At 38.3% G+C, this 17217-nt stretch overlaps 1 protein-coding gene across 1 annotated transcript; it reads right to left on the bottom strand.

Moving 5' to 3' along the window:
• Window positions 1–410: 410 nt before the first annotated feature.
• On the bottom strand, window positions 411–15711 carry e2f7 (E2F transcription factor 7). The gene is made up of 13 exons (XM_082168356.1): window positions 14810–15711; window positions 13851–13949; window positions 13460–13762; window positions 13170–13314; window positions 12089–12310; window positions 9764–9922; window positions 9529–9666; window positions 9275–9445; window positions 9065–9134; window positions 8363–8663; window positions 7306–7477; window positions 6889–7211; window positions 411–1572 (listed from the first exon to the last, which is right to left on the bottom strand). Exons 2-13 carry the CDS (start codon window positions 13947–13949, stop codon window positions 1423–1425), a joined length of 2253 nt encoding a protein of 750 aa, XP_082024482.1. The 5' UTR covers window positions 14810–15711; the 3' UTR covers window positions 411–1422.
• Window positions 15712–17217: the final 1506 nt, after the last annotated feature.

The following is a 17217-nucleotide window of genomic DNA, read 5'->3' as shown; positions in this document are numbered from 1 at the left end:
CTTTCTTCTGCTGAACACAAAAGAAGATATTTTGAAGTATATGGGTAATGAAACAGTTATTGGACCCCATTGACTTCCATTGTATTTTTCTCCCTCCATACTATGAAAGTCAATGGGGTCCAAAAACTGTTTGTTACATAGTGTACCTTCAAATATAGGACTTATGTAAAGAAAGAAAACCCTTTATTTTCGGTCCAATTTAACCTTTTTTAAAGACCGTTATTAGCAATTCAATGAATTGCATCCAAATACAGATGCATTAATAAACACTGTGATTGTGTTTTAATAGATTTTGGCCTTTGTATCCATGGTAAATCAGTGTTATTCATCAGTCTTTGTCTATGCTGCCATCTTGTGGTCACACAAGCCTGTGCGCCTTCCCATTTGAAATCAACAGAATTGACCAAAAATGTCATTTTACATATATTTATTTTGTATTACATGTACGACACCTGTGTCCATACATAAAAATGATTAAAAAATACATCTGACAAACACAAAAGCACCATACAGATTCATCAGTGCAGCTCTAAACACATTCAACAGACAGAAATGAACACGTTTACAAAAATACTCAATGCTATATACGAGTTACAGTATAATAACTGTAAATAATGTAGAAATTACACCCTGTGGTGTAAAGCTCAATCCAAATGTAACTCCTGTACGCCTTCCAAAAAATAATTTATTACTAGTCTAAGAACAATTCATACTTTGTTTTAAACAGTACAGTACTGTGATACTTCCGCTTTGTTCCAGTGATTGCAGATCATATTCACCGGTTTATTCAAGTATGTATTTGTTTCCTTTTCATTTCAGACGAAGCACCTCAAACTCAAGCAGAAAATTACGACCACTATTTTGTTCTTCATCCCCAAACACACTTCTCTACTTATTCATTCTTTAGTGGTGAAGGCATCATGTAACAAACACATTTCTAAGGCATGTCGGCTTCACCAATATGGCACTTTTTTACAATCAGCAAAATACAAAATGTAGCAAACGTGTGGTTTTTCTCTCAGAAGCCGATCCAGACTTAATTAATTTTCACATTTTTTAAATACGTAGTGCTAAAAAAAAAACTGGATTGACGATTTTAGCTTCTGGAAAAATGATATAATAAATAATAATGGTAAACAAAATCTGGCAGGATATCAAATAAACGACAAAATACTATCGGAAATGATGTGGGGGAAAAACAAATCGAGCCACAAAAGGGCGTGTAACCGAATATCACACTAAAGAGCCGGAGTGGGACTTTAGCATCTGTAATAATCTGCCCTCTTATACTGATGTTAGTAAACATGAAATGTTCATGTACCAGAAATAATTCAAGTAAACAAGTTTGTGTATGTGTAATGCTGTTTCTGTCTTTGGCACTGTAGCACCACAGAAGCCTGTGACACGAATGCAGCGGCTAATTTAATTGGCTGTGGTGTGTCCGATGTCCAGCCTCCTCTGGGCGGAGCCTCTTTTGCGCGCCGCTGGTTGGCTGGTGAGAGACCCCAAAGCTCCAGGTGTCTCGAAGAAAGATTTAGACCCCAGCGCCGCTTCCTTTGGTGTCAGAGGAGTCTGAAACAGCGGAAGGGAGACGGTCACAAAGACTTTAGAAAATGTATTGTTTGAAATACTTAGCATTTACAGTATTGATGCACCAGAAATATCTTTCTTTTTTTTAACCCAAACTAAATTTTAAGTTTTCATTTAGTTTATTTAATAACCAATCACATTTATGTAATCATCAACACTCATAAACTGAGTTGTATATAAACATTTAAAATGTAGCAACTTTTTGATGCTATAATTGTTTCGTTGTTGAAACCAAGCGTGCCGCACAAACCCTGAAAAGTGAAGCCAAAATGTCTCGATCGCCCCCCGGTGACTGGTCCTAGTATAGGTCATAAGCCCCGCCTCCCTGTGTTATTCAACGGGACGTGAGACCAACTAAACAATTAAATTACACTTCAAATATATTTTTTCCGAAGGTGGTTTCTGTCATTTACTGTTGTTTTTATCACGCTGATGTAAATTCAAGTGTTTGTTTTTAAAAATAAGTTTATAAATATGCTATAAAAACGGTGGTGTGACGTCATGATTGACAGCTGTGATTGACAGGTTCTCTGAGCGAAGTAGTCACTGAAGCACCGACAGACTTTTTTTCGGGATCTTCGGAGGACTGAGGAGATTGGAGCTTTAAATTTAATATCTAAATTTCTATAATTAATTATTTCACACCGAGAGTGAGGGGGCGGGGCCTTGATTTCGCAGCTTTACTTCCTGCTCACGACTGCGCAGGTCTGGTCCCGAGATCGCTACTGCGCAGACTCAAGCCCCAAGATGTCAGCGCCATATCGGGACACTGGCGGCTTCACTTCTCACCAATGGAAAAGAGTGAAGGGGCATCATCCATATTTTTTTTACAGTCTATGGTTGAAACATACATTATATATTAAAGGCAGGGCTCCAGACTAACTTTTTTTATTAGGAGCGCTGTAGCCCCTGACTTAAAATTTTAGGAGCGCAAGCAGAAAATTTAGGGGCACATCTTAAATCACCTTGCAATGCAATTATTCACATTTCCCCCCAAAATAACTGTATTACTGACAAATGCTTTGATAATAAATAGACTTAACGTACAGAAATTACAATGTGCAGTTTTATTTTAAGTTCAGAGGGCTCCAGACTAACATTTGAGGGCAGCGGCACTAAGTTCTACAGAAAGTATCTGGTAGCACTGTGGGATGACAAAGCACTGAGCTTAATTTGAGGTGTAGATAAAATTAACTTGAACTATTATCATTCATAATGTCTTAATATTAATTCAATAGCAAAATGAGTGACAAAATAGATATTAGGGATTGAAAATAGCCAATAAGTGCCCTCAGCAGCTATGTTTACAATGGTAATTTAATTTTATTTATTTTTTAAAATAAGTGTGAGTTTTCCTACTTCTTGAAACTTTTAGTTTTATAAATAGAGACAATCTTTAAAGGTTGAACAAAAAATGTTTTGGTCAACACATTAAAAATAACATTTAAATATGATATTATAGTTTTGAAGTGCTGGAAAAAGATATGTGTAGGCTTCTGTTATAACCACAGTATACCGTTACAGTTAAGGCCAATTTATACTTCTGCGTCGAGTGTACGCCGTAGTGTACGTCGTAGGCTACGCACGTAGGCGACGCCGTCGTGAGCATTTATACTTCTGCGAATGTCTGTGTTGCTCTGCAGTTACACCGCCGAAACGCTAGTTGGCGCGGGTGGGTTTTAATGTTCCAGTTCCACTGTGTTTACATTCCTCGCGGCTGTTTTGAGTTTAGGTTTCTACGAGCAATGGCGACTGAAGGAGTCATACAGATGGCTGTATTTCCGCACTTCTTCAAGCAATCTCTCGGTCACTTGGTCTGTTTCCATGGCTCTTCACTGATCTTCGGAATTTAAAAATGGCGGGCGGGCGGTGCAGAGTGCAGAAGATCATTCCGGAAATGCGTAGGAGGAAACGCGATGCTATCCAGCCGACCAATCACAGATCTTGCGGTCCGCGTCGCCGCGACGCGTAGTTACATTTTTGAGGAGGTGCGCGTCAGGGTACGGCGAAGGGTACGACGTATGGTACACGTCAATGCGTATGCTACGCCGTACCTTCTACGCGAACCCGACGCAGAAGTATAAATTGGCCTTTAGTGTTACTACATTAAATCCATGGTGAATGTTGCTGATCTGTGGACCTAAAGCCTTCTATAACTTGTTCGTTCATGGCACATGTTTCTCCTGGTTTCCACGTTAGCGCTGTTTGATCTGATATGGTTTATAACAGAGAATTCTGCGTTGAATCTGAATGTTTCTCACTGGATCTCGCAACGATGTTATTAATTCTGTCGCGAACTCAATGGATTTCTTCACTGGATGTCCACGATGTGACGGTGTTGCGTGATCGAGATCCGCCCGCGACTGGCGAGAGAAGCTCTGCGCTGTCTATTATTGGTTCGAACTATTAAACGGTCCGTGACGCAGAAATGAGTAGCGCAGTTTTTTTCCGCTTTCATTTTGTTTTGATTTATTAACATGTCACGGAATACTCTATGCTTGAGGCTGAGAATGTGTCTAACTAGCATATTGTGTTTAAACTGCGAAGTGCCTGCACTGTCTGCAAACTTCGTTTTCCCCGCAGTTCTGGGATAGCGACTGCAACATTCGCAGTTCATTAAGTTCGTCTCCTTACAGTACCTCAACCAGCTGAATTCTCGCAGCCAGTCTTCCCGAAAATGGTGGGTTCGGGCCTTTATCACCTCACAAACCTCTGATTCTGAATCATCATCCGGCTGTGTCTGTGACATTGATATTTGTCTCCGTCTCCTTCCCACGGACGTTTACGCGCGCTCGATTATCTCTAGGACCCTCCCCCTCCACACATTAGCCAGTTACAGTGGCCATTCCCAATTCTTCTCACACTCATTGGCCTGCCACACATTCCGGATTCATTGACGCGCCCCTTCCGTTTAACGTGTAAAAACAAAACAAATTTACTGGTCGCACATGTGCGACTGGATGAAAAATTCAGTCGCACACTCTCAAATTTTGGTCGCAAAATGCGACCATTTGGTCGCAGTCTGGAGCCCTGAAAGGGATACTTCACCGATTAGCTTTAAGCTTTGTATCAGTAGAAACCCGGAAGTATTTTCGAGTGACCGTGCTTCCCTCCCTCATGTCCCCCTGAGACGAGAGATTTCTGTATTGTGTGTCTGGAAATAAACGTTGTTTAGCTCATCAGAGGCTTTAGTGTCCAGAGGCGAGAGACTCCAGCCAATAGGAGGAGCTCGTTCCGCATGTCTTCAACCCGCCCATAGGGGGATCTCACCATAAAACGCCGTCTTTTCAGTTTCGAGTCGACTAGTAGCCTAGTTCTATCATTTCTCCCGATACTGTCCTCTGTAACCGGGAGGCGTGGCTTGGGAGTGGCCTTGTAGGGCAGCGAAGCAAGTGCATTCTGGGAGTTGTAGTCTTTCATCCACATGAGCCAAAAATAAATTTTCTGGCTTTTCTCAGTCTAGAAGGCACCAACTTCTAAAATAATTTCACTTTTCGACTACATAAATGACTCAGTTAAAATACACATTCATCTTTCCAGCGGTGAAATATCCCTTTAACACTAGAAGTGCCAGAATTCCATAACTACTAGAACTGCCGCAAGCGGTCATTTTGACCGCTATATTCCAAACTCTATATCTTTAATGATAAATACCCAATTGAGAGATTAATGCATTTATTGTATTAATATGTCTTTAAAAAACAAAACAACACCAAACTGTACATTTAAACAAGTTTATACATTTATAAATAAATAATATCCGTAGATGTCCTGAACAAAATGACGGAGTAGCCCATATACACAGTTTGATCGCGTCGCGCCCGCCGAGACACACACACACACACACACACACACACACACACACACACACACACACACACACACACACACACACACACACACACACACACACACACACACACACACACACACACACACACACCCCAACCATATTCCAGTATTGCAATCTTGACATTGCAGCCTGTTCATTATAGCCACAATAAAATATAATAATAAAATAGTCAACCTAACATAAAAATTCCACTGCTCTGTTTGTAGCCTAGTAGGCTAGCCTACAATTCGTACCATTTTGTGCATGTGAAGAGGATGATTTTTTCCGTCGATATTGGAACGTGAGTGAAGTACAAAGCCTATAATAAAGAAATAGTTTACCATCCAAATACATCGCAAATGTTGAAACATTTTGATTCTAATTAGAAAGTTACGTGAGCCTAACGCCGCTTACTTTCACTTTCGCTTATAACGCATTTCATTTTGGCTTGTTTATAGTTATTTTTTCATTCTTGTTCTGTTCTGAATATCATTACATTTAAATGATTTGTTGTTGAATATGTTTAGTGTATTTTTAACCACATTTTATTGTTGTGTATATTGGTATAGCCTATAATAATACCGCGAAATTCCGTGCGGTCAATATGACCGTCTATGGCCGAAATAGGTAAATATGTTCATTTGTTTTTTTGCCTTATGTGTAATTTATATGAAAAACATTTTAAATGAAAATACAGACACTTGTAGGAAAAGTCAGGTACCAGCAGGATTGTATTTATTTTTTCAACAAAGTTATTGCAGATATAAAATTCAAAACGGTCAAAATGACCGCCATGGCCGTTCTAGTGTTAAGACAACAGGCTAAGTAAAAATATAATTAATATGTAATACAGTGCATGTATTAAGCAAAATGCTCCTCTCTAGAGTGATTTTATTTAAAGCTAACTAACAAGCTATGGCTAATGCTAATGGCTTTCCTGAGGTAAATGTAATGGCATTGTGACATTGCTTATAAGCTGTTTATTTCATGCTCTAACGAGCCGTAAAGAGGAGAGATGATGGGTTCACGTGCCGCTCGAACTGAGGCGCTAAAGCGATCTGTCACGGCACATTAAAGAGCGCAAAACCATTTGAATTTCGTGATCAAATTGACTGAAGTTGAAAGCTTACACTTTATTTCATATGAAAAGTAACAACACACAAAACGTTTAGTGTTAGGATAATGTTTAGTGTTTTGTTCACGCATCGACTGAATACGACGTGAACTGAAAGATCTCAGTTCAGACAAAAGCACACATTAGTGAACTGACTGGTGTGTGTATGTCAGATCTTCTAGTGCAGTTTATGCACATTGTGTGCATGAAATAGACGCTTAACCGCGTAAACATGCCATTGGAGAAGTGCTAATTAAACCATTTAGGTCAAGGATTTCAGGCTTTCCCGTTTCGGCTGAAACCGAATATAAAGTTTCGGAGCATCACTACAAACTGTGTGCAGTACACTGACCTGTGTTTGTGCCGGCTGAGGGCTCTCTTGTACTTGTGGTCCCTGTGGTGAGAATGTGGCCACTGGTATTCTGTGCCCATGATGCTCAGGGGTGTTCAGTGTTTCAGCCACATTAAATGCCCCTCCTGCCATCACAAACTGGGCTGGTGACAACATGGTGGGCATGCTGAAACTCAAACCGCTGCTGGCAACCCCCTCAGCACTGGAGGTGGGCATCGTACCTGTTATGAGGGGTGACGGCACCAAAAAATATGGCATAGCTACAGCTGGCACACCGCCTTGTGTATGTCCTGCTGGCATGAGGAAGTTCAAACCGTTCAGACCTACAGAAAACAGTCAAATGAAACGTTAGAATGAGCGTGCAATCTGAGAGTTTGACATTCACTGGTGGTCGTAGACACTCGGGTTTTCCCGTACCTGCTGTGTTTGGGACATAGAGGTAATGAGAGGACATGAGGGCATCTTTGGGACTGGATGTTCCGACGTCTTCTTCATTCATTGGCCCAAACGAGGCCTCGTCCCACGGGGAACCTTCTCGAGAGCAGACTGGAGACCTTCTGGCACTGGAGCGCGAACTCTCCGTCTCACCCTACGAGACATTCACACATGTTAGAGATCAAAGTACAGCTTTCAGAATTATAATAGAGCTGTTGCCACGATTTTATAAAAGAAATACGCCACTTAAGGCTGTGCATTACAGTCATTTCACCATGGTAAAATCTGTACCTGTATGTAGATGCATATATAATCAGATACAATATGCGCTGATGTTAATTTTATAGCAAACATCCTAATTATTCAAATTTTACCTCATTTATTATTTTCTTGTATTAATGTTTTTATTATTATTTTCTTTATTGTTCTTGTTTTTTGTCCAGTTTTTCCCCCAGCTGTTTTTAGAACCCGATTTTGTGCATGAAATTTGCTTTCCAAAAAATAAGGTATTACTAAATTAAAGTATTTAACAAAATAATTACACATTTTAATATTTTTTTTAATAAATAATTTTTAAATATTAAAATGTAACAAATATTTTGTTAAATACTTCAAAGCTTTAATTGCTTTTTTTTTTGTCCTTAAAAAAAAAATAAAAATAACCCACAGAACGTTTTTAATACGCTAAAATATGTATATCAGGGTTAACTTCAAATTCAAGGACCTTTCAAGGACTTTCCAGGTCCGATACCCTCAAATTCAAGGACTTAATGTGGGAACACATTTCAAGTGAGAGCAAGGTTACATCGTGTTATCTTGTAAGATACATTGTAACAGTTTTCATGTGTCAAACACAACTATGCAAAAAAGCTTCTTTTTTTCCGTTCGTCATGGCAACCTTGATTGATTCAGGGCCTTGATTTTTTTTTTCAAAATTCAAACTTTCAAGGATTTCAAGGACCTGTGGGAACCCTGGGATATGCATGTCGATGTGGATGAATACATGTATGTAAGTTTTAATCAGGCTCATAACACTCACCGTTTCACTTTCTATGGACACAGAGCGTTTGCTTCGTTTAGCTGCCTGATCATCTTCCTCTTCTTCCTGTCTCTCCCTCTTCTTTGGATTTTCCTCCCTGTGGCCCGAGACGGGTGACCTCTGGTTGATGCCCTCTGGGACGTGTCCGCTGTACACCATGAACAGGGGTGTTTGTGGCAGACCGGACAGGTACGCTAACTGGTGAGGAGCGAACTGGGCTGAAAAGGGCAGTGACGCAAACGGGACGTCAGCCTGAAGAGGCACTGCTAGTCCCACAGCGCTTCCTGAACAGGCCTGAACACTGCAAATACACACAACACACCAGTTACTGATCACTGTTGGCATTGTTAACTAAAAATCGTTTTTTTTTCAATTTAAGCTGAAATATTACTTAATATTAGATTTTTTTTTTTTTTATATAAATTTCATATAAACTTTATTTGACTTCATAAATTTTTCATTTATCAAATTAAATAAAAAAACAAATAAAAATGAGAAAAGCACATAACACAACTAATATTAATTAATGTTATAATAAGATATAAATAATACTATAATAACACTGGGCACAATGGTTCATGCATCAGCTCTAGGGTTCGAACCTACAACCTTTCAGTGCCAGGCTCAGATCTTTACCCAGTGCACCAGAGGTTGTAAATCACTAAAGTTTGAATAATACAAATTCTGTACAGGTGGACTCACCTGTCTCCAAACTGTAGTTGACACACTGCAGCGCTGTTCACACTCTTCCTGGAGTAATCCACCGGCTCGTCTGATAACACAACCATGAAAAAAATTGCATTAAATTTCAGTTTCATCAAATTGTTGTTGGCTTATGCTTTCCCCCTCTTGATTTGGATAAAAGTCTCTGCTAAAAGCATGTAAAATGCTAGTGTTCTGCTCAGTTCTCACCTGTAGAATGTCTCTGAGGTGTGCTGGGGGCGGAGCTTATCCGTCTTTGATTGACAGGAGGGGCTGGAATGACCTGAAAGGAGGAGTGACGTGTCATCTTCTCCCGTCGTTCTCCGGTGCCCGCGACGGAGGCACTGATCTGAGCTTCTGAGACCCTCAAATCATCTGAATCTTAGATGAATAAAAGACAAATAATCACAAAATAATCATACTGAACTGAAGAGACTATTTTCCAGCGTTTGAACCGGACGTACCACCGCTACTGTGAAAATCAGCAGGTCCGATCCATTTGAAGATGGGTTTACGGCTCTTCTCTTCCCTCACGTGAAGTTTCTTGATCAGATTCAGGCTGGTCAGGACATTAGCGATATCATACAAGCGTCGTACCTTAGCTGAACAAACACAAACGAATGGCAAATAGAGATTGTGAGCTACACTTAAATCAATAAAGATACATAATATGAGAGCTCAAAATGATTGACGTCTTACTTTTATACTTGCTGTGGCTGGACTCATCCTGACCCTCCTCGATCAAAATCTTAGCAGCTGTATCGAGGGTAACGGTCTGTGTTTTGGACACCAGGAACAGCATGACAAACTTCTGGCTCATGATGCGAAGCGATTTATCCTTCCGTTTGCTGGAGGCCGCTGTATGAGAGAGATAAACCATGCTTACAACACTGTAAAACATGTGAAAGTTGTGGTTTCAGGAATGGACAAAAACAATAAAAGTTGGCGTTCTTAATGAACACGCTGCTCCGCGATCTCTGTCTGCTCCCTGTCATCACACACACCGCTGGAAAGCTCTCTCTCTCCTGTACAATGCTGTCGGATCCAAATATGGTCATTTCCTTTTTATCAGCAACCAATCGTGAAAGTAAAAGGGCTGAATGCGCAATCTCATTGGCTGATGATAAATCTTTAAAGCCCGTTTTCTCAAAATGACTTTTCTCTCATACTCCAAGTCTGAAATCTCCACTTCAGTAGCAGCTATATACACCAAACTCTCCAGTCTTGTACCTAGTTATATTATGAAGACATTTACAGAGGGATTTGTAAATATATTATTCCTAGCCTGATTTATATAACATTTTATTCCAAAAAACAGGGCGAAAATCATTTTTTTAAGGCTATTGACAGTATATTCTGATTTACAGGATAACAAAAGTAGATATGCATATTAAATCCCTCTGTAATTTTTTTCCCATCTAATATGTGAACACAATGAAAAAATAATTTTTAACCTGGCTTTATCCAATACTCAGATTTCGTTTTTTTTAAAGATATGCAAATTAGCGCATATTTAATTAGATATGGCCTAATTTGCATATTTAAACATTAAATTACAGAAAAATTTTCATACATTTTTTTTTCTCATCTTAATGTAGGTAATCAACTGGGAAAGTTTCATGGTGATATCTGCTAGTTACAAATTTTACCCTATTCACCTGTAGTGTCTCGAGACCCTGAGTGTCTCGAGACCAAGAAATGGTTCTTGATAACAAGAGGAATTTGGCGAAATGATGCTCCTTCAGTCTTAGCAACTGTGGACGATGCCAGACGTGAATAAAGGATGAATGAATACATTTGATGTGACTGGCAGGAGCAAATCAGAGATAGTGGAGATGAGGAATGGCATCAATGGCTGGCCGAGTGACTCCTGCCCTCATGACGGGACCGTAATAAGCTTTTGTTAGGAAGCAAAGCTGTTGCTTAGCGACAGCGGCCACATGGGAAGAGAAGCCAGTGAACACAATGACCACATTAGAGGTTCCAGACGAGGACAGCAGGACGTGAAACAGATTCATTTCTTTATCAAGTCATCAAACTCAGAGATATCCATTTAAAAGCTTGAATGTAATGCACACCGCCCTCAATGTGAAATGAAACTTGCAATTGAGCAATTGTCTAAAGATTCCTGAATTAAGATTAAATTTGCATGTCAAGTAAACGTATATTGATTTAAAGATGTTTAGAGATTTGTATGGGAAAAAAGGACAAAAATACATTTTTGATAAAGGAAGATACATTTTGCAACATTTAATGCAATGACTTTATGAATTTAAGACCTTTTTAAGGCCATTATTTATGAATTAAGACTTTATAAGACCCACAGGAACCCCGTTTTTTAAACAACGGACAAACCGTGTCGATTTAAAATGTCAGAAATAACTAAATCTTTATATATTGAAATTATCATTACAATTATAATATAATAATTTCTACATTAGTAAAACATTTAGGGCACAAAATAAAAATATGACTATATATCCTAAAACCATGTCTGCTTAAGTTTCTGCTATATATGAAGTATTTTATTACTGAATTGAATGTAGTTGCTTCAAGCAAAGGTCAACAGTGATGTGATGTAATCAGGTCACCCCTAGGAGAGTTTAGCAGACAGAAACATGTCTAAACCTGCAGCTTCATCTTCCTCTCTGAATAATTAGCTTCCCTCCTCAGGCTGTCTGTGAGAGCGTGGCACATTTATAACAAAGAGTCCCTGAGCTGGGATGGGATTACCTGTGATCAACACAAACACCTGGTAACCAGAGTTGTGAAGCCGGAGACGCTGTTAACGGGTGGCCGATTCATAGAGCACAAGGGCATGACACTAATAATGGAGTTAATGAGGCAACCGTCATTATGGTTAAACAAATAGGGAATGACATCAACCGAGCAAGTGCAATGAATCATTCAAATGACGTTATGCATCATGCAACTAGTCAGACGTTACCTTTTTGTGTGTGCATACTCTTGATAAATGCAAACCAAATGCTTTTAGTGGAATATATGTGTGTGTGTGTGTCATACCGTGTGTGTTTTGCATGTGATGGGCGGCATACGGGCTGCTTCCTTCTCTCTGGTCCATCTGCAGATGGTAGCCCTGCTCTCGTCCCGCCTGATGGAGTTCCTGCAGGGTCTGTGGTAGCCTCGAGCGCCCGTGCCACACGTACAGGTTCTTAGCCATTCTGCTCACCAGCATCAGAGACTCCAGCACATTCACGATGTCGTAGATGCGTCGCCTCTCAACAACTGAGACGGTTTAGATCTCGGTGTTAGTCACTACATGTTATGGTAACACTTTACATTTAATTCACATGACATTAAATGAACAATCCATTTCAAAATTCAATACTTTCCAAACCTCTCTTGTAGATTTTTCACACCATATTTAAGATAATTGGTTCATATAGCATTGCATTTGGTATATAGTACGGTGATCTGTAAATATTCGTATTTTCTCAGTTTTTTTTATTGGTTTCTTACATGAGGAGAAGAAACCTAAAATGCTTTATAACCTCTGACACATTGGTTTGATACTGTAATCATGGTTTGATGTTGAATGAACAGCAAAGTACAGTCTGATGATCATTTGCTCTTTTATCTGTTGCTGGTTTGAGTGGCACACGCACATTCGATTAGAAAGTCCAAAAGAGACTCGCTTATGGTAAAAGACAAAGAGATTTGCGTAATGAAAATGTGCGCCTTGAATTTATTCAAATGTGTTTAAGGATCATTAAACTTTAGCCATGAAAACACTCGGCTTGTACGATGAATTTATCTTTAGAAATTCTTAATTTTATATTTTAAAAATAAATAAATAGGGTCAATAGTCTGGAAAACACAAATAAAATTCCATACTTTTCCAAACTGCGTAGGAACCCTCCAGCATCTTAATAATTAATGTTAATTTCAACATTCACTAGTAATGCATTATTAAAATCAAAAGTTGCATTTGTAAACATTAGCTAATGCACTAACATCAAGACTTATACATTTACTAACATTAACAAAGATTATAAATGCTTTAAAAAAAGATTAATGTTGGGTAATGCATTAATCATGCATATTATACAGAAATGATGGGGTTGATTAGGCTATTTTCTCTTACCCAAGCGAGAGGCCACCTCATCCAGAGAGATGCTCTCTGAGGTTTCTGGGTAATCAGGGTACAAGGCCAGAAATTTCTGACACAAAAGACCCAAACTCTTCTGTTTGCGACTCGGTCTCCTCTCCGAATCGTCCAAAGCTTCATACTGAAATCAAGAGAGAATCCAGTGGATAAAACTACAACATATTTACGACTCCTCGTTTGTTAAGTCGTGTCTTGCTAGACGAATAAATGTAAATGCACGTACATTTCAAAACATTACACTGATTTAGACGACGACTTCTTCGTACCTGACACGAGTCATCGAGTTCTTCCTCATCCTCCTCCTCCTCCACAGCTTTCTCTTCATTTTCAATGGGTCTAAAGAGGGTTTTCTTCATCTCTCTGTCACGGATATCTGGGCTGGCGGCACTGATCAGCATTTTCAGGTTGGCTGTCGGGGTCCAGGGGTCCGGGTGGGCCCTCTCAGTGTGTTTAATAGGGGTTATATGGATGATATCTGGGCTGGAAACTCTCCTATGTCCACTCACAGCTGCCGTCACAGACTCACACTTCAGCGGGGTCGTTTTCCTTCGGTCCGTGCAGATGTTCTCCTGAAATCAGGGTTAGGGTATCAGTTCAACATCTCATGAGGAAGTAGATGCATTACCATACAATTCAAACACATTCATTTCATCTTACTTTATGGTCATTCGTGTTGACAGGATCATCTGAGCTTGTCTTATTCACTAGTGTCCTCACACTATGCAAATCCTTTAAAGTTAAACACTTCATCTCCATCTAAAAAAGAAAATTGAATCAGTTATAGCCAGCACATTTAGACTAATAGTGAACCAGCTCATTACTGAGTTATTGATATGAATGTTCCTATATTTGAATAACACTGGTAAGTTCATATTAATTCATTACATTATTAATATATAATACCAACAATCTGTAAAGCATTAATTTGATGTTTGTTAACTTATTAATTCATGATAGTTAAGTGTTGCCAAAAGTGATTTGTCCAAATTCTACTAAGTAAAATTACATTATCAGTTTATTACATATTATATTACTTATTACACTACTACTGCATTAAATAAGGAGCATATGAGTAAAAATATATATATTAGCTACATGTTATACTACTACTGCATTAAATAAGGAAAATACGAGTAAAAAAAGTGATACTATATTACATATGATATTACTACTACATTAAATAAGAAACATATGAGTAAAATAGTTATATTATATTACATATTATACTACAACCTGCATTAAATAAGAAACATAGGAGAAAAAAAGTGATCTGATCTGATGATGGTGGAAAGATTTTGGCGCAAATATCTTCACCAGTTGCCTGGTAACGAAACCAGATTCTCAAGGAAATAACATTAATTAAACGTTAGAAATAATTTATATTTATATTATTGTCACAATATTGTATATATTTTGTTTTACATTATACTGTAGAAGATCAGCAGCATAATATATAAATCCTCCCATATAAATCCTCTCTTTTTCTTATTATTTGAATACTGAAATGTCTGTCAGTAAAAATCAAATTTGAGTAATTAATTTAATTAATATTTAACGTTATATATAATGTAGCAGCTAACTTAAGTCAGATAGAAGATTTAACTCTATATTCTTACCTTAAAGTCCGTCCTTGGGATAAAAAAAAATCCTAAAAACGTAAATAAATCCTGCGCAAAGATGATCCTTCTTGTTCCTCCTTATCTGAACATAATTTTCTCTATAAATCAGAAGATCTGAGCAAGTAATCTTCTTATTTCAGTCGTACTGCTGGTCAGGCGACTATGAATCACCCGCTAAAGCTTGTTTTCTGGCGCTCTGAAGAGCTACACCCTCTCTCAGCCAATCACGAAAGCGATGTGTAAAAATACCGACGGTGATTGGCTGAACGAGGAGGAAATGCCTCAGAGCGACCAGTGCGGCCAATCAGAGAGCCGCTCTGACCAAGCCAGTGGGGGTTTGTTGGCGGGGCAGTGCGCGCGCTCTTATTGATGTGCTGCGATTAACAAGCGCGCCTGAAGTTTTCAAGGCTCAGCTGTATCTCAGCGGGGACATAATTAATCGTCACACATAATTAATTGTCATTATATAAATGCCGAACGTCCCATGACAGCTTTAAATGACAAGCTCAGGCAAGAATAAAGGTGAGTTATACAGGTGGGGTTTTGGCGCGACTCAGGGTTTTCTCGCGGGAAAGTGTGTAATATGAGAGGACACCCCACACCCACTAACTACCCCCACACATAAGGGTGTAATCTACCTAATAATAGCCTTAAGAAGTAATAAATCATGTATATGGCCGTCTAAGCAACTAATGTACCGGTATGAACAGAATACAGTTAAACTATCATAGCTTACATTATAACAATTTCTAATGCATTCAGTGTTTTATAGGTTTCAGGTTCATGTTTTTTCCCCTCACATATTTCAGTGGTTTTCAACTTTTTTTTTTTTTTTTTTGTGTAAGGTATTTACACACTGACTGCTTTTGTGAGAGCTGACTGAGTGTACAACAAGATGCAGGGTAAGGCTCCATAAGATAATATTAATCTCCATTAAAATCTATATAAGATGTTAATTATCTTCAAATTGCTTTATGCAAAACAAATAAGTCTTGGGTTTGTTTATCAAGTCATCAAACTCGAAGATATCCATTTAAAAGTTATAAAGTAATGCACACCGCCCTTAATGAAAATGAACACTTGGCCACTGAGTGAACGAATAAATAGTAAATAAATATACTGACTTGAGCCATTTGAGTGAAGTAAATGAACAATTATATTTAGTCATTATACAAAAAATATGATCTAATAGAATGACTGATGATTTGGTGATCATATTGTTCTGGCAAATATTTGGGGCTTTTATTTCATCATCGACTGATAATGAAACCAGAACATGTCCGAGCTTTTTTCTTATGTACACTTTAAAAATGCTGACAATTTAATTTGAAGCATGTAAATTTATATACCGGTGCTTTATTGTGAAATAAATTTTTTAAACAACAGACAAAAAATGTAGATTTAAAATGTCAGAAATAACAAAATGATTAAAATATTGTAATTATTATATTCTTACAATTATAATATAATTTCTATATTAGTGAAACTTTGCATAACTGAGGTACAAGATGCAGGGTAAGGCTCCATATAAGATAATATCAGCTCCATTAAAATCTAAATAAGATGTAAATCATCTTAAAATTGCTTATTTGTTTTACATAAATTCTCGGGTTTGTTTGGGTGCATGTTACATTACATCATCTTCACTGTCATTTATATGTCCAGTTTAGTTATTTATGAGGCCACTACACACATAATTTGTTTAATTTTTCAGTGAGCAGTTAGTCAAGTGGATGAATCGCATTTGCATGATTATGCAAAACTGGTGACGAGCAACACACTTGCAAGCCCACAGACAGCGCATATTAAACACCAGAATCTGGGATTGTGCCATGTAGGTCAAATAAAACAGTGTGGAAAGAGTGTAAGCTGGAGACAGACATGAGGAGGATTGCATGTCTCTGAAGATGAGCTGAAGAGTCAATATTAAGAGGCAGGCCTACAGTTATACAGCTAACAGACTAATGTGATCACTCTAAGGGTTAGTTCACCCAAACATGAAAATTCTGTCAGTAATTACTCGTTCCAACCCGGTAAGACTTTCGTTCATCTTCGGAAGACAAATTAAGATATTTTTGATTAAATCTGAGAGCTGGCTCACTCCTCCATATGCCTCTATGTAATTGAAACTTGCCGGCCCAGAAAGTTATTAAAGACAATGTTTAAAATAGTCCAAGTGACTACAGTGGCTCAACATTAAAGGGTAACTAAACCCTAAACCAACTTTTTTTAGTTAATGATCTGTAAGAATGGGGCTTTATTAGTGCTGTTCATTGATTCAAGTAGTTTTTTTTACATTTGTGTTTAAAGTGTTTTAATTTTACAAAATATGGTGTAAAAACGTCTGAGTGCTGCCCTCTTCAGGTTGAACAGTGGCTACTGCAGTTGAATTTTCCTATTGGAAG

This window comes from Leuciscus leuciscus, assembly GCF_965113295.1.
Source record: "Leuciscus leuciscus genome assembly, chromosome: 4".
NCBI classification, from domain to species: domain Eukaryota; kingdom Metazoa; phylum Chordata; class Actinopteri; order Cypriniformes; family Leuciscidae; genus Leuciscus; species Leuciscus leuciscus.
This window is presented reverse-complemented; position numbering and strand designations above follow the sequence as displayed.

Coding starts and splice junctions, on each gene's coding strand:
- e2f7 (XM_082168356.1), bottom strand. CDS start 13,949: ATGGAGATGAAGTGTTTAACTTTAAAGGATTTGCATAGTGTGAGGACA. Junction 9,446..9,528: donor TGATTTTCACAGTAGCGGTG/GTACGTCCGGTT, acceptor TATTCATCTAAG/ATTCAGATGATTTGAGGGTC. Junction 9,135..9,274: donor ACCTCAGAGACATTCTACAG/GTGAGAACTGAG, acceptor TTGTGTTATCAG/ACGAGCCGGTGGATTACTCC.